Genomic DNA, 20,868 nt, shown 5'->3' on the forward strand with positions numbered 1-20,868 from the left:
CTCCTACGTCCATGGTTTAATGGATGCGGGGGCCTTACATGTCTGCAGCCAGCTCCTGAAGCAGCATCTCACCAGGTGTGGCAGGCGGTGAGCAGGACATGGCAGTAGTCTTTGCTGTGTGTGTGTGTGTGTGTGTGTGTGTGTGTGTGTGTGTGTGTGTGTGTGTGTAGGGGGTGTGAGGTAGGAGGAATAGAGGTGAGAGCTGGGGCTGGGAGGTGGAGAGGGAGGTTACCAGTTATAGAGGAAATTGACTTGTCAGGTTGGCTCACTGGTTACCAGGGAAACCAGCAGAGGAGCACACCTCTCACCACCCCTTTGATAAGCTGTCATAGTGGAGATGCTCTGTTCTAAGAATTCACACAGTCCCTAGCTGGAGTTGGTGCAGGTATGTAGGAGTTGACTGATTAGGCTCTATGATTAAGAGGGAAGGTCAGTCACATGAGTAGGGTGTAACGCAGGGACTGATGGAACAGAGGGATGTACTGAGAGCAAGGGGACGGCCATCTGGGATGGCCTGACCATACAATCCTTATACAGGTATCCCCCACTTTTTGAAAGTTTGCTTTATGCCGCTTCACTTTTAAGAAAGACCTACATCAGTACTTGTTTTCGCTAACCAAAGGAAATCCAATTTTCACTTTTATGAAAAATGGTGAGAATTTACAAGTGCTCTCAGTGTTTGTTTTGCTGGGGGCCGTTATAAACTCAGGGCGATAGCGGAGGACAGAGGAGCCTGGCCTGCTGCAGTCCCTGTTGTAGCAGAGCTGAACACGACTTAGCAACTGAACATTATAGCGGCGGCGCACACCCCCCTCAGCAGCGAGAGTGCTGCCCCCAAGCGCCTTCTCCAGGAACTGCACTCAGTATATCAGCATCCGGCTGCCGCCAGTCTTTGAGCTGTGTCTGGGAGCATCTGCACTTTTCCTGTTTATTTTGTGCATTTCTTAGCAAGATGTTTCCTAAGATTAGTTGCTTCTTTTTTGTTTGTTGTTGTTGTAAGGTGTAGGTGTTGTTTTTTGACAAGTTGTGTCTGACTCTTGCAGCCCCATGGACTGTAGCCCGCTAGGCTCCTCTGTCCATGGAATTTTCCAGGCAAGAATACTGAAGTAGGTTGCCATTTCCTTCTCCAGGGGCTCATCCCGACCCAGGGATCGAACCCGTGCCTCCTGCATTGGCAGGCGAATTCTTCACTGCTTAGCCACCAGAGAAGCCCAGGAACAGAACTTACAAAGATGAATAAGAAATCACCTAAGTCCTCTGGTTAAGGATGCCCACTCTCTGGTTGAAATGTCAAAATAATACTAGGCATTTTTTATTACCTTTCCTGTGATATGTACGCTGGGAGACAGATAAACTTACTATTAAGTGTAGTTTAATTTCATCACTTAGAGTTGTACAATAAAATGTTAATACCCACACTATGTGTTTATGTGTGGACTTAGCTACTGAACAGTATAAACACAATTTGTAAAATTTTCTGCTAAAGTTATTTAAATGCATATATTGTCTTATTCTTTTGCATTATATTGTATAATGTTTTAAATGCATGAATAATTGGTGGTGGTGGTGTTCAGTCACTCAGTCGTATCCGGCTCTTTGCGACCCCCTGGACTGCAGCACTCCAGGCTTCCCTGTCCCTCACCATCTCCCGGATGGGCTTATAGATTTATGTAAGCCCAATGTAAATGGGTAGAATTGCTTATTCAAAAGATATGCTTTCATTTTGAACCTGACAAGTTCATATTTTTCTCAGTATGAAAGGTATCTACATAAATAATAAATGAACAATTAATATGAATTATAGATGAGGACTAATGGGGGTGAGTATAGTTCAGTTGGATATTTAAGGGGATGCTTCCTATGTTAAAAGATGATTTCATTTTGACATGGCATGATTTGAGTAAAATCTATTATTTCACAACGCTAAAGTGATTTCAGTTATGGGTAAGTGTAATCATTGACAAAATAGAATTCAGTTCAGTTCAGTCGCTCAGTCGTGTCCGACTCTTTGCGACCCCATGAATCGCAGCACGCCAGGCCTCTCTGTCCATCACCAACTCCTGGAGTTTACCCAAACCCATGTCCATCGAGTCAGTGATGCCATCCAACCATCTCATCCTCTGTTGTCCCCTTCTCCTCCCGCCCCCAATCCTTCCCAGCATTAGGGTCTTTTCCAGTGAGTCAACTCTTCGCATGAGGTGGCCAAAGTATTGGAGTTTCAGCTTCAACATCAGTCCTTCCAATGAACACCCAGGATTGATCTCCTTTAGGATGGAGTGATTAGATCTCCTTGCAGTCCAAGGGACTCTCAAGAGTCTTCTCCAACACCACAGTTCAAAAGCATCAGTTCTTTGGCGCTCAGCTTTCTTCACCATCCAACTCTCACATCCATACATGACCACTGGAAAAACCATAGCCTTGACTAGACGGACCTTTGTTGGCAAAGTAATGTCTCTGCTCTTAAATATGCTATCAAGGTTGGCCATAACCTTCCTTCCAAGGAGTAAGCGTCTTTTAATTTCATGGCTGCAATCACCATCAGCAGTGATTTTGGAGCCCAAAAAAATAAAGTCTGACACTGTTTCCACTGTTTCCCCAATCTATTTGCCATGAAGTGATGGAACCAGATGCCATGATCTTAGTTTTCTGAACATTGAGCTTTAAGCCAACTTTTTCACTCTCCTCTTTCACTTTCATCAAGAGGCTCTTTAGTTCTTCTTCCCTTTCTGCCATAAGGGTGGTGTCATCTACATATCTGAGGTTATTGATATTCTCCCGGCAAAATAGAATACCTGAATACTATCAAATAAGCTGTAGGAAAAAAAACAAAACATAAAAATTAATGTAGCCTCCCCAACTGTACTTGAAAAATTCAACTAACTAATTCTCTATTCAGTTGTTTTTAGGCAATGTGATTATTTGGTGTATGTTTTATAATTAAGACAGAAAATGATCACTTAATATATTTTTCCAATTTTGCCTTTAGTAGAAGGCATAAGATTATATTTAATTCATTGTCAAATATGTGTACTAAATTGTCCAATATGTAATGGACTTTTGTTCTGTTTTTTTAATAGTTCATAAACTGAAATTTCTACATCACTTTCAGCTTTAAGTATACTTTTTGTCAAAGATCTGAATAATAGCTTGATGTCACCAGCATGAATTTCTGGTTCCACCAGAACAATAGAGCTGACTAAAATTAAGTATTTTGTGCCTCTGTGAAGTTCAGTAATGGATGAGAAAGGATTTGGGCGATAACATTAATTTTCTATTCCTCATTTATCAAACTGTGATTTTTACAAGATTTCAGAAATATTTATTTTTAATTCTGTTCAGAATACTGGGATGGATCTTTGTTTTTGCTGTTTTTTCTGTCACATGAGTGAGTGCTATTGTATAAGTATATTTTAAGGAGTTAACTAAATAGGCATACCTTTTCATTTCACTAATTTTGAAATGAGCTGGATTTAGAGAACAAAGATAACTGACATGTTTGGTTCCTTTCCTGATATTTCTTTTAGGTCTTCTTGAAGTATGGATGGTTTTGCCAGCTGTCCATGGAGAGATAATACCAGAATGGGTCTATTAGTTTGCTAGAGCTGCTGTAATGAGTACACAGACTGAGTGGCTTAAATAAAGAAACTTGCTATTTCACAGTTCTGGGGACTGGAAGTCCAAGATCAGTGTCAGCAGAGCCATACTTCCTCTCAAGACAGTAGGAAAGGATCTGGTCCAGGGCTCTCTCCTAGCTTCTGATAGTTCCTTGGCTTGTGGAAATGTAACTGCAACCTCCGGATGGCATTCTCCCTATGGGTGTCTGTCCAAATCTCTCCTTTTTATGAGATCATAGTCATACTGGATTGGAGCCCACCCTAATGATCTCATTGATCTTGATCCTCTGCAAAGACCCTATTTCCAAATAAATTCACACATTCATAGGCACCGGAGGTCAATGCTTAAGCATATTTTGGGGGGAAAAGAATTCAGCCCATCACCATCTTTCAACGATAACCCTGTATGCGAGACAGAATAAGAGACACAGATGCATAGAACAATTTTATGGACTCTGAGGGAGAAGGTGAGGGTGGGACGTTCTGGGAGAATAGCATTGAAACATGTATATTATCATATGTGAAACAGAACACCATTCCATGTTCGATGCATGAGACAAGGGCTCGGGGCCGGGGCAATGGGATGACCCGGAGGGATGGGATGGGGAGGGAGGTGGGTGGGGGGTCCAGGAGGGGGAACACATGTGAACCCATGGCTGATTCATGTCAATGTATGGCAAGGACTATTACAATATTGTAAAGTAATTGGCCCCCAACTAAAATAAATAAATTTATTAAAAAAAAAAAAAAAAAGAATTCAGCCCACTGCAATAGCCTTGAGAACCGATGAAACTTGTGAAGAGAATTTTAATCTAGTTAACTCTCTTTCTCTAGATTACCTTGTATTGAGTGAGACTGATAACATGGCAGAAGAGAACCCCTCTGGAATGTCTCTTTGTTTTAGGAATCCCTATTTTTTTTTTTTTTTGTAGCTAAGTTATCCATAAAGCAAATTTCTGTAACAAAAATCTTTTATGTTCCTTTTCCTTTATAAAAACTGGAGATGTGTTTACATAATAAAAAATAGTAGTAAACTAAAATGACAGTGATTTCAACATCTTTTAAAAATGTACTCATTTTTAATTGGAGGATAATTGCTTTACAATATTGTGTTGGTTTCTGCCATATGTCAACATGAATCAGCCAGAGGTATATGTATGTCCCCTTCTTTTTGAACCTCCTTCCCACCTCCCACTCCATCCTACCCCAAGTTCAACATTTTTGGCAGAGAATTAAGGTAGTAGAATTCTGACCATTGTTGTGTATTGGCACATTTTGCCTTTAAGTAGTTGTTTATACCAACAGGCTGGTACGACTGACAGTTTTCTTTGTTTTTTTGCAATAATTCTTTTCATGAACTCTAGGGGCTCCTCTCCATGACATGCCATCATGCATAGCTTTATAGTTCCAGACTTTTTTCTATTACTGGTTTAGTCTGTAAATTAGTAATGACTACTATAGTTGATCTAAAACCTCTGTCTGAGACTTCAAATTTTAGATTATTGTTATTAACACTTTTTAAAAAATAGGAATATTTAGAATAGAATATTTTTCCATCAAATTGGCACATGAGAGACTTTAAGACCATGCAACCCTGGATTCACTGAGGTGTTGCTGAGAGACATGAGCTGAGACTACGAGGAACATCGCAAAGTGCTGGGCAGAAGCAGGAAAGTATGAACCAAGGAAGACAGATCAATTTTTGGTAATAAGAGGCTGTGACAACAGAGCAATATTTACCAAAGAATCTGGTCTAGAATTTGTCTGAAGAATTTTATTGTTAGTAAGATAGTAATAAAAATGAGTTTACCAGGCTCTGGCCTTTGTGGATTGCTTTATTGTTTTATCCTCTCTCTCTCTGGTTTTTTTTTTTTTATTTCCTCTTGTAATTGCGTATCTATAAATTTGTGCAAATGTATAGTCCTAGAAATTTGTACAGTCCTAGAAATTTGTACAGCCCATGGGACAAATCAGCCTCCACTGGAGGATTAGCCTCAAATATAGATCACCAGAAAGCCACTTCTCTTGTGTTCTGTAGTATAGAGAAACTCTTAAGACTGTCTTATGGATCTGCCTGCCTAGTGTATCCCCATGTAATGTTTGGTAGATTTGTTGTAGTATTTCACCATCCTGGTGAATGCCAACATGGCAGAATGCATAAAGTGGTACCTGAACTATTGAAAAGTGCTTATTGCATCCCAAGTCTTTGCTCAGGTTTGGAGGCAAGGGACTGGTAGCAAGGGAGGGAATCTGGGAGGCAGTTTGTCATGGCTCTGCAACTGCTCAGTTGGTTGGCTCCATAGCTTCCTCATCCATAAATTAAGGGAAACCAATTACAGTTCTACCGTCTTAAGCATTCTAAGAGAGCTAAGTGAAGCAAGAACGAAGTAAAACCAAAACCAAACAAAAACTACCTCCTGTCTCAAATGTATGTAGTATGAATTGTGTGTTCATGCTTTTCTTATCTTAGGCATATTATCGTGCTGATATTTTTTTTTTAAAGTTCTTTCAAAAAATTATTAGAAGTGTAAACCTCATAGAATTACATACCAGTAAGAAATACTCACTGAGTTCAAGGTAGATGATTACTCAGATATTTTGGAAATTTTTATGGCGTAAGGAAAGGATAAACTATGTGGAGGGGCACTGCTAGGCAGGTGTGTGTTTTGGGGATGTTGGTGTTGAGAATGGATTCTTCCAGAGAATTCGCTAGTCATTGACATGCAAACTGCCTTTCCAGAATTGCAAATATTTGTATCCATTTGTTAAAGGAAAATTGGATGAGCACTCCACATTTCTTGCCATATAACAAATACAGATAAACAAATCCAGGTTTTCACAGCATGTTTGGTGCATGTGAGAAATGATGGTAGAACTGATAATTGACCTGGAAATTATTCCCAGTGCTATCATTTTTGTTATAATGATGTTATGGTAACAGTTACACATTATGCAGAGTTTTCTCCTCCTCATTTGTAGATAGGTGCCTTAATCATTTAGATAATATGCCTGCATCATTTCTTCTTTGAAAGCTTTTTAGTGATTTGGGCAATATTTTACATTTTATTGTGATTATTTAACATGCATGAGTAGAGTTCCAGTTTGTTTTCATTACTAGAACTTCTGTCCAACCCTTTGACATGAAGAATTTGATGGCGGTGGTATTTGTGGTGGTGGTGAATTAATAAACAGATAATAGATTAAACGGTTTCTCTGGTGGCTCAGCTGGTAAAGAATCCGCCTGCAATGTGGGAGACCTGAGTTCGCTCCCTGGGTTGAGATGATCCCCCTGGAGAAGGAGACGGCTACCCACTCCAGTATTCTGGCCTGGATAATTCCATGGACTGTATAGTCATGGGGCCACAAAGAGTTGGACACGACTGAGTGACTTTCACTTTCGGATTAAACATCATTTCAAATAACATGTGTTTGAGGTGAACAAATGAATTCTTTGATTTGAAAAAAATCAAAAGACATTTTTACTGTGCATGATATTAGTATTATGTGGGTCTCTATAGAAGACATTTTGTGATTATAAGAAATCATTAAAGTTCAGTTAAACTCTTTGGACATATTTCTTTAAAAATATTCTACAGCTCACACTTTTTGTTGTAGAAAGGGGGACCTCTTCTAAGGCCCAAGAGTAGGCTCTTGTCTGACAGTGAGAAAGGAATTATCTGAGGAGGCACATGTGCTGACAAAGCAAGAGATTTTATTGGTAAAGGGGCGCCTGGGTGGAGAGCAGTACTGTAAGGAAACCCAGGAGAACTGCTCTGCCCCATGGCTCACAGTCTTGGGACCTATGGTGATGAGATTAGTTTCCGGGTTGTCTCTGGCCAGTCATTCTGACTCAGGTCCTTCCTGTTGGTCCAGGCATTGCTCAGTCAAGATGGATTCCAGCGAGGAGGATTCTGGGAAGTTGGTAGGACATAGGGATTGGTGTCTCCTTTGGAGCTTTCCCAAATTCTTCTGGTTGGTGGTGGCTTGTTAGTTTCATGTTCTTTACCAGGACCTCCTGTCATAAAATAAATCATGAGATGGTTACTGTGGTGCCTGGCCAGGGTGAGCGGTTTCAGTTGGTGTTTCCCCCTAACATTTTCACTGAGCTAGACAGGGCTTCCTCTTGCTTGGTCTGAATTAAAGAAAGTTAGAATATATATGAATCAGTTTTAGATTATCTGCCATATGAATGATGCACGCTCACGTTCTCTCCTGAGTAATCAGGATTTGGCAGTGCAACTTTGTCTCCATTTGTTCTTGCCTCTTGTTTAAATTAAATGACACTTTGTATTTATCATGAGAGATAGGATATGTGTTTCTTAAATAGTTATATTTTTAAAGGATGATTGGGTGGAAAATAATAGTGATAGATGACTAGGCTAATGCAAATGAAATGAATGGATGATTTAGAATCTATTATTTTTGAAAAATAATTATAAAGCCATAGATTACTTTGAAATATGTAAAATGTGCCAGAAATTTTTAATAAAATTTAATTTCTTAACTTCTTTTACCTATGAAACAAAGGTCATCTTAAGTGACTTTTCACAGACTTTTATGAAATTTTTAAGTTGTCTGAGTTTGATTCTACCTCTGCACATGTCTCAACTGCAGCCTCAGGACCGACTCTAAGAATAAATGCCCGTGAGAAGAGAAATGTAGTCCTTTGATGCACACTTAAAAAAAACTTGAAATATATTTGATATACGCTATTATGTTGGTTTCAGATGTACTGCATAGTGATTGCAATTTGCATATGCTATGAAATAATCACCACAGTAAGCCTAGTAACCACTTTGATCCACAGTTAAGGGGTAAGACTTAAAATAGTATCTTCCCAGGGATGCTCTAATTTAAATTTTGACTCTTTTAAGACTGAGAAGAATGACTCAAATTATGGACTGTGGAGCAGCTCAGTGGGGATGATATGTAAAGAGAAGTGAAGTTCAAGGGCCATTCAGTTACACCACACCAGTCTCCCTAGGGGCAGTTTCCCTAAGACTAACATTAGACAGTATTTCTGACACTTAACACCTTTCTGAAATTTTAGACATTGTCTTTAGACTTCTCACAACTACTGGAGAGGCTAAAAGGGGAAAAACATTTTATTCTTCTTTAGTGGAAGAACAGATAGAAGGAAGATACAACAGCCAATAACAGGTAACTTATAAACAGCATTGTATTTGTTTCTGTTTTTCTTTTTTTAAAATCTGTGATGTCTCGTGAAGATGGAAAGTGATACATAAGTGATAAGAACTTCCTATGTGATGTAATCAAACATGTGGGATGCAATATCTGCCATTAGTCACAGTCTTCCACTTTTTCCCTTTGGACTTCTGTTTGCCTGGATAAAGAAAGAAAGTATCCTTAGCATTGACATCAGGATGTTAATTTAAAAAAAAGAGCCTGCTAAATCCTCATTTAAAGAAAGAAGGACTTGCTGTGAACAGTGAAAGCCTGGCTCTCTCAGCATGTTACCCGAGGACTCGTTCAGTATGTTCAGTGTGTTCAAACGGTTATGTTCTATTCAAGGATCTGGGGATTCTTTTCCATTTAGGGTCAGTCCGGCTTCGTGGTGGCAAAAGCGCCTTTGAAGGCACAGTAGGAGTGTATGAGAATGGAGCCTGGGGCGTCGTTTGTAGCAGCCACTGGGACGACGCTGATGCTTCAGCTGTTTGTCACCAGCTGCAGCTGGGGTGAGTTTGTTCATCCTTGACCGAATCTGTCTGCTGATACCTGAAGGGAGTGCTGGCCCCCCGCTGTTACCTTGGAGAGGTTACCTCCTCCTTCTCCTTCTCTCACGTTCCTCACTCACTTCTCTCAGGAGACTTTTAAAGAAAGGGTCCCCAGTGGAAGGAGTGAGTTCCTTTACATACAAATGCATTTCACTTGTTACTACCCCTGCTGACTAGGAAATGCCTGCCAGAGACGCTCAGAGGGCTCAAACAAACCAAGTGCACACCAGGACCCAGGGACCCCACAGAGACTGAGGCAGAACTATGTTTGAGCCTCACTTGTGGAGGTGAGGGTCAGCAGTGGCCTGCCGCTGGGGCAGGGGCTCTGGGTGTAGCAGACCTGGCTATGGCATAAGCCCTTTTGGAGGAGGTCGGCATTAACCCCACCATAGAGCTGCCAGAACTTACACAGGACTGGGAAATAGACTCTGGGAGGGCACAAACAGAACCTTGTGTGCACCAGGACCCAGGAGAAAGGAGCAGTGACCTCACAAGAGACTGACCCAGACTTGCCGGGGAGTGTCCAGGAGTCTCCAGCGGAGGCATGGGTCGGTGGTGGCCTGCTGCAGGGCTGGGGGCACTGAGTGTAGCAGTGCATGCACGGGACCTTTTGAAGGTCACCATTATCTTCATTACCTCCACGATAGTTTGGCCTCAGGTAAACAGCAAGGAGGGAACACAGCCCCGCCCATCAACAGAAAATTGGATTAAAGATTTACTGAGCATGGCCCCGCCCATCAGAACAAGACCCAGTTTCCCCCTCAGTCAGTCTCTCCCATCAGGAAGCTTCCATAACCTCTTGTCCTTCTCCATCAGAGGGCAGACAGACTGAAAACCACAATCACAGAAAACTAACCAATCTGATCACATGGACCACAGTCTTGTCTAATTCATTGAAACTATGAGTCATGCCGTGTAGGGCCACTCAAGACAGATAGGTCATGGTGGAGAGTTCTGACAAAACGTGGTCCACTGGAGAAGGGAGTGGCAAACCACTTCAGTATTTTTGCCTTGAGAACCCCATGAACAATATGAAAAGGCCAAAAATATGACACTGAAAGATGAACTCCCCAGGTGCTCAATATACTACTGGAGATCAGTGGGGAAATAACTCCAGAGAGAATGAAGAGATGGAGCCAAAGCAACAACACCACCCAGTTGTGGATGTGACTGGTGATGGAAGTAAAGTCTGATGCTGTAAAGAGCAATATTGCAAAGGAACCTGGAATGTTAGGTCCATGAATCAAGGCAAATTTTAAGTGTTCAAACAGGAGATGGCAAGAGTGAACGTCGACATTCTAGGAATCAGCGAACTAAAATGGACTGCAATGGGTGAATTTAACTCAGATGACCGTTATATCTACTACTGTGGACAAGAATCCCTTAGAAGAAACGGAGTAGCCCTCATAGTCAACAAAAGAGTCCAAAATGCAGTACTTGGATGCAATCTCAAAAACGACAGAATGATCTCTGTTCATTTCCAAGGCAAACCATTCAATATCACAGTAATCCAAGTCTATGCCCTGACCAGTAATGCTGAAGAAGCTGAAGTTGAATGATTCTGTGAAGCCCTACAAGACCTTTTAGACCTAACACCCAAAGAAGATGTCCTTTTCATTATAGGGGACTGGAATGCAAAAGTAGGGAGTCGAGAAATACCTGGAGTAACAGGCAAATTTGACCTTGGAGTACAGAATGAAGCAGGCCAAAGGCTAATAGACTTGTGCCAAGAGAATGCACTGGTCATAGCAAACACCCTCTTCCAACAACATGAGAGAAGACTACACATGGACATCACCAGATGGTCAACACTGAAATCAGATTGATTATATTCTCTGCAGCCAAAGATGGAGAAGCTCTATACAGTCAGCAAAAACAAAACCGGCAGCTGACTATGGCTCAGACCATGAACTCCTTATTCAGAGTCAGACTTAAATTGAAGAAAGTAGGGAAAACCACTAGACCATTCAGGTATGACCTAAATCAAATCCTGTACGATTATACACTGGAAGTGAGAAATAGATTGAAGGGATTAGATCTGTAGACAGAGTGCCTGAAGAACTGTGGATGGAGGTTCGTGACATTGTACAGGAGGCAGTGATCAAGACCATCCACAAGGAAAAGAAATGTAAAAAGGCAAAATGGTTATCTGAGGAGGCCTTACAAGTAGCTGTGAATAGAAGAGAAGCAAAAGGCAAAGGAGAAAAGGAAAGATATACCCATTTGAATGCAGAGTTTCAAAGAATAGCAAGAGCGACAAGAAAGCCTTTCTCAGTGAACAGTGCAAAGAAATAAGGAGAACAATAGAATGGGAAAGCCTAGAGATCTCTTCAAAAAAATTAGAGATACCAAGGGAACATTTCATGCAAAGATGGGCTCAATAAAGGACATAAATGGTATGGATCTAACAGAAGCAGAAGATGTTAAGAAGACATGGCAAGAATACACTGAAGAACTATACAAAAAAGATCTTCATGACCCAGATAATCACGATGGTGTGATCACTCACCTAGAGCCAGACATCCTGGAATGCAAAGTCAAGTGGGCCTTAGGAAGCATCACTACGAACAAAGTTAGTGGAGGTGATGGAATTCCAGTTGAGCTATTTCAAATCCTGAAAGATGATGCTGTGAAATTGCTGCATTCAATATGCCAGCAAATTTGAAAATCTCAGCAGTGGCCACAAGACTGGAAAAGGTTAGTTTTTATTCCACTCCCAAAGAAAGGCAATGCCAACGAATGCTCAAAGTACCGCACAGTTGCACTCATCTCACATGCTAGTAAAGTAATGCTCAAAATTCTCCAAGCCGCGCTTCAACCGTGAACTTCCAGATGTTCAGGCTGGATTTAACAAAGGCAGCAGAACCAGAGATCAAATTGCCAACATCCATTGGATCATCGAAAAAGCAAGAGAGTTCCGGAAAAACATCTGCTTTATTGATTATGCCAAAGCCATTGACTGTGAGGATCACAATCAACTGTGGAAAACTCTGAAAGAGATGGAAATACCAGACCACCTGACCTGCCTCTTGAGAAACCTGTATGCAGATCAGGAAGCAACAGTTAGAACTGGACCTGGAACAACAGACTGGTTCCAAATATGGAAAGGCGTACATCAAGGCTGTATATTGTCACCTCTGCTTATATGCAGAGTACATCATGAGAAATGCTAGGCTGGATCACGCACAAGCTGGAATCAAGATTGCCGGGAGAAATATCAGTAACCTCAGATACGCAGATGACACGACCCTTATGGCAGAAAGTGAAGAACTAAAGAGCCTCTTAATGAAAGTGAAAGAGGAAAGCGAAAAAGCTGTTTTAAAACTCAACATTCAGAAAACTAAGATCATGGCATCTGGTCCCATCACTTCATGGCAAATAGATGGGGAAACAGTGGAAACAGTGGCTGACTTCATTTTTTCGGTCTCCAAAATCACTGCAGATGGCGACTGCAGCCATGAAATTAAAAGATGCTTCCTCTTTGGAAGAAAACTTATGACCAATATAGACAGCATGTTAAAAAGCAGAGACATTACTTTGCCAACAAAGGTCTGTCTCATCAAAGCTGTGGTTTTTCCAGTAGTCATGTATGGATGTAGAGTTGGATTCTAAAGAAAGCTGAATGCCAAAGAATTGATGCTTTTGAACTATGGTGTTGGAGAAGACTCTTGGGAGTCCCTTGGACTGCAAGGAGATCCAACCAGTCCTACCTAAAGAAAATCAGTCCTGAATATTCATTGGAAGGACTGATGCTGAAGCTGAAACTCCAGTACTTTGGCCACCTGATGTGAAGAACTGACTCATTTGAAAAGACTCTGATGCTGGGAAAGATTGAAGGCAGGAGGAGAAGGGGACAACAGAGGATGAGAAGGTTGGTTGGATGGCATCACCGACTCAATGGACATGAGTTTGAGTAAACTCTGGGAGTTGGCGATGCACAGGGAGGCCTGGCGTGCTGTGGTTCGTGGGTTCGCAAAGAGTTTGACAGAACTGAGCAACTGAACTGAACTGAATTGACTAGGAAATGGGCAGAAGCTGAATGGTCCAAAAATAAAAGCATCTTTTGGTCTTTGATCTAACAAATGGATTCTTCAGTGCCAGGAAACAAAGAATTGGGTCCTAAGAGTTTTATTTTCCCAGTAGCCTCTACAGCCTGTGGTTGCTGTCATTCGCTTTTACCTTGAGCCAGCCACAGATTCCCCTGTTGTATGTGTGTGTGTAGGAGGTGAAGTTCATTTGTAGTTTCATCCCATGCTGAGTAAGGTGTGATATCCTGGGACATAGGTTTCTGCACTGAGGAGATTCTGTAAGAGATGGCAATTTCCCTCAGCCCAGCAGCACCTGTCATCCTGAGAAGTTGCTGGCCGTTCCTACCACCCTCAGTTCCGTTCAGTTCAGTCACTCAGTCGTGTCCGACTCTTTGCTACTCCATGGACTGCAGCACACTAGGCCTCCCTATCCATCCCCAAATCCCGGAGTTACTCAAACTCATGTCCATTGAGTCAGTGATGCCATCCAACCATCTCATCCTCTCTCACCCTCTTCTCCTCATGCTTTCAGCCTGACCCTAGGCACTCTCCTTAAAATGGACTGGTGTACACTGACTCCCACCATGCCCAGTACCTTTATGCTTTGTCTCAAGGGGTTTCCCAGGAGCAGAAGTTTCCATTTTGGAATTAATGGGTTTTTTTTGTTGTTGTTATTGTTCTGCTTTTCTGTATCATTTATTTTTTCCAAGTATACATGCCCTATATTTTTCTTGACCTTTATGACCAAGGATCTTTAAAAAGCTTGGAAAATATCTTGTTATGAAAAAAATAAAGGTTAAAAGGCCTGAAAGAAAAGCTTTCTATTTGCAAATATTTTAGATTAATAATCAATGAGTGGTAATATCTAATGTGATGACACAAATGAAAAGGTTAGTCAAGTGCAGTCAAATCAGTAAGAATTTTAATTTGCCCGTTTCCTGTCTTCTCACTCGGAAGGTGGGAAATTAGTATTTAGTACAGGCGAACCTTGCAGGCTTAAGTTTTATTCAGACTTTTGATTCTATTAGAGTAGCAAATAGGGTTAATGTAATACTTAATTGATGCTTTCCAACTGTGGTGTTGGAGAATACTCTTGAGAGTCCCTTATACTCAAGGAGATCAAACCAGGCAATCCTAAAGGAAATCAACCCTGAATATTCATTGGAAGGACTGATGCTGAAGCTGAAGCTCCAGTACTTTGGCTACCTGATGTGAAGAGCTGACTGATTGGAAAAGACCCTGATTCTGGGAAAGATGGAAGGCAGAAGGAGAAGGGGATAATGAGATGGTTGGATGGCATCACCGACTCAATGGACATGAATTTGAGCAAGCTACTGGAGATGGTGAAGGAAAGGGAAGCCTGGTGTGCTGCAGTCCTTAAGGTCTCAAAGAATTGGACACGACTGAGCGACTGAACAACAACAACAATACTTAATTAGGCTTCCTTGGTGGCTTATCGGTAAAGAATCCACCTGCCAGTGCAAGAGATGCAAGTTCTATCTCTAGGTCAGGAAGAGCCCCTAGAGAAGGAAGTGGCAACCTGCTCCGGTTGTCTTGCTGGGAAATCCCATGGACAGAGGAACCTGGCGGGCTACAGTAAATGGGATTGCAAAGAGTCAGACACAACTTAGCAACTAAACAACGATTAGTTAAGTTAGTTAACTAAACAATTAGTTAAGTTCAGCTACAACTCACTAATTTTTTACAATGAGGGTTGAAATAAATCAGGATAAAAGCAAGAGGAGAGAGCCTACAAAGAGTTATGGTGTTAGCATGTTAATTACTGATTTTATCCCCAGTGGTTTGTTTGGCAAACAGTCCTTGGCTGGTTGGGCAAGTCACAAAGAATGTTGGCTTGATGCTTTTTCTTTGACAGCCTGAAGGTGTAACAATTTGTAGGTTGATGTCAGTGTCTTCCTTCATGGACCTTTCTACCTGTGCTTTTATTATCCCTGAAAAGCAGGGAAGAATGAAATTTTCTATGAGACTGACATAAGAAAACAAAAATGGTACAAATGAACTTATTTACAAAATAGAAATAGAATTACAGATGTAGAAAACAATCTTATGATTACTAAGGGGGGACAGTAGGGAGGGATAAATTGGGAGATTGGGATTGATATATACACACTACTATATATAAAATAAATAATTAATAAGTACCTATTTTATAGCACAGGGAACTCTACTCAGTGCTCTGTGATGACCTATATGGGAAAATAATCTAAAAAAGAATGGATATATGTATATGCATAGCTGATTCACTTTTTTGTACAGCAGAAAGAATGGATATGTGTATATGCATAACTGATTCACTTTTTTGTACAGCAGATACAACACTGTAAATCAACTATATGCCAATAAAATTTTCTAAAAAATTTTAAAACAAAACAAGCTCTGTAGCGGAGATGTGAATTACAGAGATCCTCTTGATTGATAAGGGACTTCCCTGGTGGCTCAGAGGTTAAAGCGTCTGCCTCCAATGCGGGAGACCTGGGTTCGATCCCTGGGTCGGGAAGATCCCCTGGAGAAGGAAATGGCAAACCACTCCAGTATTCTTGCCTGGAGAATCCCATGGACGAAGGAGCCTGGTAGGCTAGAGTCCACGGGGTCGCAAAGAGTCGGACACGACTGAGCGACTTCCCTCCCTTGATTGATAAAAGAATGTAAACTATCTTTATGCAAACATAAACTTCAGATAAGCTGATCTGATTCCTTCTGTCATCTCTTAGTAGTCCATTAATAAAAAAGAATTTCAAATAAGAGCAGAGCAACCTGGCTTTATTGCTGTCAAGACAGATTCATATTTTAGATACACCCCAAATATTTATTGTTGGGTTAATGGAAGCTGTAGCATGGAGACAGTTCTAGAGATCATCATGTTATTCAGATAAGCATTTAATCTTTTAAAAAATTAATTTAAGCTTTGTACATATTAGAGGTTAAAAGTATGTAGACTAGATGAGTTTTCTCAATTGATTTCAAAAGTTCATTAGCAAATACTATTATATATATATAAATTTTTTAAAAATGGGAATGGATTGCCTCTCTTGATATTACCTTGCTTAGATGTGGCAATAATAATTGTTTTGAAAATGACAGCCTAAAATATTGGAATAGGAAAGAATCTTCAAGCATCCAGACTTCTTTCATGTATCAGAAGGAAGGACTTAGAGACGTGTTAGAGTAATTTGCAGCTGAGTGCAGACTAGAATCCAAGTCCCACTAGATCACATGACAGACACACTTCTTCCATATAACCATCCAGACTCCTGTTTTATGTCTGTAGTATTTGCCCATTTTCTTCTAAAATCAGCTGTAGATAAAGGCACATGCCTAGCATTATTCAAGGTTAATTAGAAAGATTGCCATAGATAATCACCCTGTTCTGATCTAATATTTTGATTTCCTTGAAATTTACATAATCCATTATGTTTGTCTTTTTCTTCCACATCCACCTTTTTTGACTTTTTCAATTTTTTTAAAACCCTTGTGCTTTGATAAAAGTTAGCCTACATTTGATAAACCTAACCTTGAGCATTGTACTTCCAGAGGAAAAGGAGTCGCAAAACAAACCCCGTTTTCTGAACTGGGCCTTATTCCCGTTTATTGGAGCAATGTCCGTTGCAGAGGAGATGAAGAAAATATACTGCTTTGTGAAAAAGACATCTGGCAGGGCAGGGCATGTTCTGAGAAGATGGCAGCTGCTGACCTGTGTAGCTTTTCCCATGGTGAAAAAAAAAAATTTTTATTCCCTCGCTTTACTTTTATTCTGTTTTCAGCATTCCAGATGAAAAACATGTCTTAGCTGAATGTTTTCCTAAGCGTTGAAATACAGACCTGAGTCTGAATCATCATAGTCTATCAACAATCTAATTAGTCTTCAAAGGAATTCATGTAACAGTCGGATTTCCATTTGAACTCAGTTGTTTTTTTTTTTTAATTAAAAAATTTTTTGATTGCACCGAGTCTTGACTGCTGTGCACGGGCTCTCTCTAGTTGCAGTAAGTGGGGGCTACTCTCTAGTTGCAGTGCACGGGCTTCTCATTGATTGAGGTGGCTTTTCTTGCTGTGGAGCACAGGCTCTAGATCATGCAGGCTTTAGTAGATGTGATGCTTGCACCTAACTGCCCCCTAGCATGTGGGATCTTCCTAGACCAGGGTTTGAACTGGTGTCCCCTGCATTGCAAGGCAAACTCTTAACCACTGGACCGCCTGAGAAGCCCTGACCTCACTTCACATATTTTCTGTTTTAATATAATTTGTTTATAGGATTATTATATACTGTATATGAAACACTTATTTGGGTAATGAAAAATTGTGATGGAATCAAGTTAAAAGTCATCTTGAAACCAAATATAAAATACAGAAACTATAATAAAATGTTTTCACTTTATAAAATAGAATAGAATCATAGTTATTAGCGTTATTCTTTGAAGATAGCACATTCCATAAAACAAATCGCTACCTTGGATAAGGGCTCCTATGCATGATGTCCTAGGCATTCAGTTCATTTCAGTCGCTCAGTCGTGTCTGACTGTTCGCGATCCAATGGACCGCAGCATGCCAGGTTTCCCTGTCCATCACCAACTCCCGGAGTTTACTCAAACTCATCTCCACTGACTCAGTGATGCCATCCAACCATCTCATCCTCTGTTGTCCCCTTCTCGTCCTGCCTTCAGTCTTTCCCAGCATCAGGGTCTTTTCAAATGAGTCAGCTCTTCTCATCAGGTGGCCAAAGGATTGGACCTTCAGCTTCAACATCAGTCCTTCCAATGAACACCCAGGGCTGATCTCCTTTAGGAAGGACTGGTTGGATCTCCTTGCAGCCCAAGGGACTCTCAAGAGTCTTCTCCAACACCACAGTTCAAAAGCATCAATTCTTCGGCGCTCAGCTTTCTTTATAGTCCAACTCTCATATCCATACATGACTACTGGATAAACCTTAGCCTTGACGAGATGGACCTTTGTTGGCAAAGTAATGTCGCTATTTTTTAATATGCTGCCTGGGTTGGTCATAACTTTCCTTCCAAGGAGGAAGCATCTTTTAATTTTATGACTGCAGTCACCATCTGCAGCATTGGTGATTAGTATGTGGTTTTGGTATACAGATGTGTGTATGATCATGTGAACGGAAGCAGCGGGAGAAGCTCCCTTTGCTAGTTATTTTTCCTTGTTTGGGATATTCTTTCTAGGCTTTTAGTTTCACAATTGTGGGTGGGTTTTCTGGGGTCCGTGATTGTTTTAACGTGTGACCACAACCTGTGGCTATCACACCTTTTTGGATTTTCTTGGCGATAGTAGCGTGATCAGATGTCCCAGGTCTTAGAATGCCAGCAGACAGCCGAGGGCAATGGTTTCTGATTGAGTACAAGTATCAGGGAAGGAATTGACACACTCCCTCTGCAAAACATAGGAAGATCCAAGCTAGGGTCATTCCTGTGAACTGACTGGAAGAACCAATGGAAATGGTGCAAGATATCACACAAGTGTGTGCTTGGAGAGCTACAGTCCTTTTGTGGATGCAAGGTGCATTCTAAGTCTTTATGTCTTGTAAGTTTTTCCTTTTCTTCCTTTGCCTCTCCACCTCTTGGTAATCCTACTTGTGGCAAACACATGTTTACACATTGCTACATCAGGGATGCTGTGCATCGGGCTCAACAGTGCACTGCTTTTTGTAGACATTGCTTGTATTCTGTGTTCAACTGAACTGATAAAGTATGTTAACATTTTTCAAGTAGTGAAGTAAGTAAATTTTTGAAAACAATCCTTTTTTTTTTTCAGGGTTTCATAGTACTTTATTTTATTTTTAATTTGATTTACGGTGTTGTGCCAGTCTCTGGTGTACAGCAAAATGACTCAGTTATACACACATACAGTTTGTAGTACTCTAAAAGCCTGCATTTAATTCTAACAACAATGGGAAGTCAGTATATTTTTTTCAGGCTCTCTGTCTACTCTTTTTTTAAAAAAGCTCTCCATTCTCTATAATCTATCCACTTGTTTATGCTCTGGCTGCAAAGATAAATTTAAGGTTGATGTAAGCATATATAACATATCGAAGGTTGAGATAAATTAGAAGTGAGAATGAAAAAATATGCTTTTATGGTAAATTAAATGAGAATATGAAAACAAATAGCTCAAATCAGCAAACACTGAGTCTATCTTAAGGCACAGCAGCAGACCTTTAACATTAATACTTTCTTTTAGTTTGGAATTTACATTTAGCATCTTGGCATTTAGTACTTTTCCAACACTTACAAAGTAGAAGATCGTATCTTTGTATTGGACATAGGAAATATCAGTATAAATGAAAATGTCTGGGAGTTTTATTTATCCATAAGTTAAATACCAGTCAACTACTTCACTGAAATTTCTTTCAAGTGATTTTTTTTTTGTGCGTGTATTTATTGGGAAGATGTGAGATGGTGACTAAATTTTGTCTTTGAGCTTCTCTATATTTTCACAAATACTTATACAACCAGTGTAAAAACTACATTTAAAAATAAAGCACAACGTTTAAAAAAATGTAAGGTAATTATGCCATAATGTTTCTAGGTTGTAGATAATTTTAAATTTCCTTTTAAATTTTTTTTTTTTTCTGTTTTCTCCAAGCTTACTATGGAGGTGGGGAGAGGAGAAGCAGAGAAGGATATAATAGTTTAAGAAATTTATGCTGTTTCTATTGGTTTGTTTCTATATTTTCCAAGCTTCTTAAAAGAAAAACATAGTAACATGTAAATTTAGGTTTCTTGCAGTCATTAATTATAAGAAGCTGCTATATACTGTTGAGAACAGTTATGTTTATTAAACCTACCTTTATCCTTTTCCAAATTACAAGTGCTAGTTGACTTATGTAAGAAAACTGTGTTACAAATATCAGAGTATGAGTATATGTACATGTTTGCTAATCTAAATCCCTTCTCTGGTGTGATATTTGAATATAAATATGAATGTCCAAGTACCATTTATTGATAGCTGCTTATACTGTGGAGGAATTAGAAGCATATTTCATGTGGATAAATGATGAGTATTTGGCAAAAGATAACACTAAATTTCCTAATAGGGACCCAGCCTGTTCTGAACCTTTGACCATCTCACATTCTTTATTCCAGAAAAATTAGAGGGCCGTTCTGTTTCCCAAACACACACAGCTTTGTGTTTCTATGCTTGTGTTCATTCGGTTCATTTTGTCTGAAGTGCACATCCCCCATGTAGAACTTATGAAGTCCCATCCATCATCTTGGCCCTCTCAGCTACAGCTCCTTTAGAAGAGATTCCCTAATTTCCTCCGGGGGTGGGCGAGCACCTTTTGCATCTGAACCCCTGCAGGGCCTTCTCAATGGTCTCCCATCTGTACTCATGTTGTCCATATCCCGAGGCAATATACTTCTTAAGGGTAGCATTTGTGCAGTGCCTCTCTGCCTAACAGCTGTTTAAGAAACAGAATTGAAGGAGTGGATATCAATAGTTATTTTTCGTTGTTTGGGA

At 40.3% G+C, this 20,868-nt stretch overlaps 1 protein-coding gene and 2 long non-coding RNA genes across 3 annotated transcripts in view; 1 reads left to right on the plus strand and 2 right to left on the minus strand.

Moving 5' to 3' along the window:
- The window catches only part of LOC145504875 (neurotrypsin-like), a 51,792-nt gene that overhangs the window by 6,815 nt on the left and 24,109 nt on the right, over positions 1 to 20,868 (plus strand). The window contains 2 exon segments of the mRNA XM_081486189.1: positions 9,172 to 9,310; positions 16,930 to 17,108. Of these exon segments, the coding sequence (XP_081342315.1) occupies positions 9,172 to 9,310; positions 16,930 to 17,108 (318 nt within the window).
- On the minus strand, positions 1,895 to 3,789 carry LOC145505770 (uncharacterized). The gene is made up of 2 exons (XR_014053285.1): positions 3,437 to 3,789; positions 1,895 to 2,811 (listed from the first exon to the last, which is right to left on the minus strand). It is a non-coding gene; the product is annotated as an uncharacterized LOC145505770 (long non-coding RNA).
- Positions 7,307 to 20,816, minus strand: LOC145505699 (uncharacterized). Its single transcript, XR_014053218.1, has 2 exons — positions 20,687 to 20,816; positions 7,307 to 7,629 (listed from the first exon to the last, which is right to left on the minus strand). It is a non-coding gene; the product is annotated as an uncharacterized LOC145505699 (long non-coding RNA).

This window comes from Giraffa tippelskirchi, chromosome 1, assembly GCF_054371585.1.
Source record: "Giraffa tippelskirchi isolate mGirTip1 chromosome 1, T2T-mGirTip1v1.2.pri, whole genome shotgun sequence".
Lineage (NCBI taxonomy): Eukaryota > Metazoa > Chordata > Mammalia > Artiodactyla > Giraffidae > Giraffa > Giraffa tippelskirchi.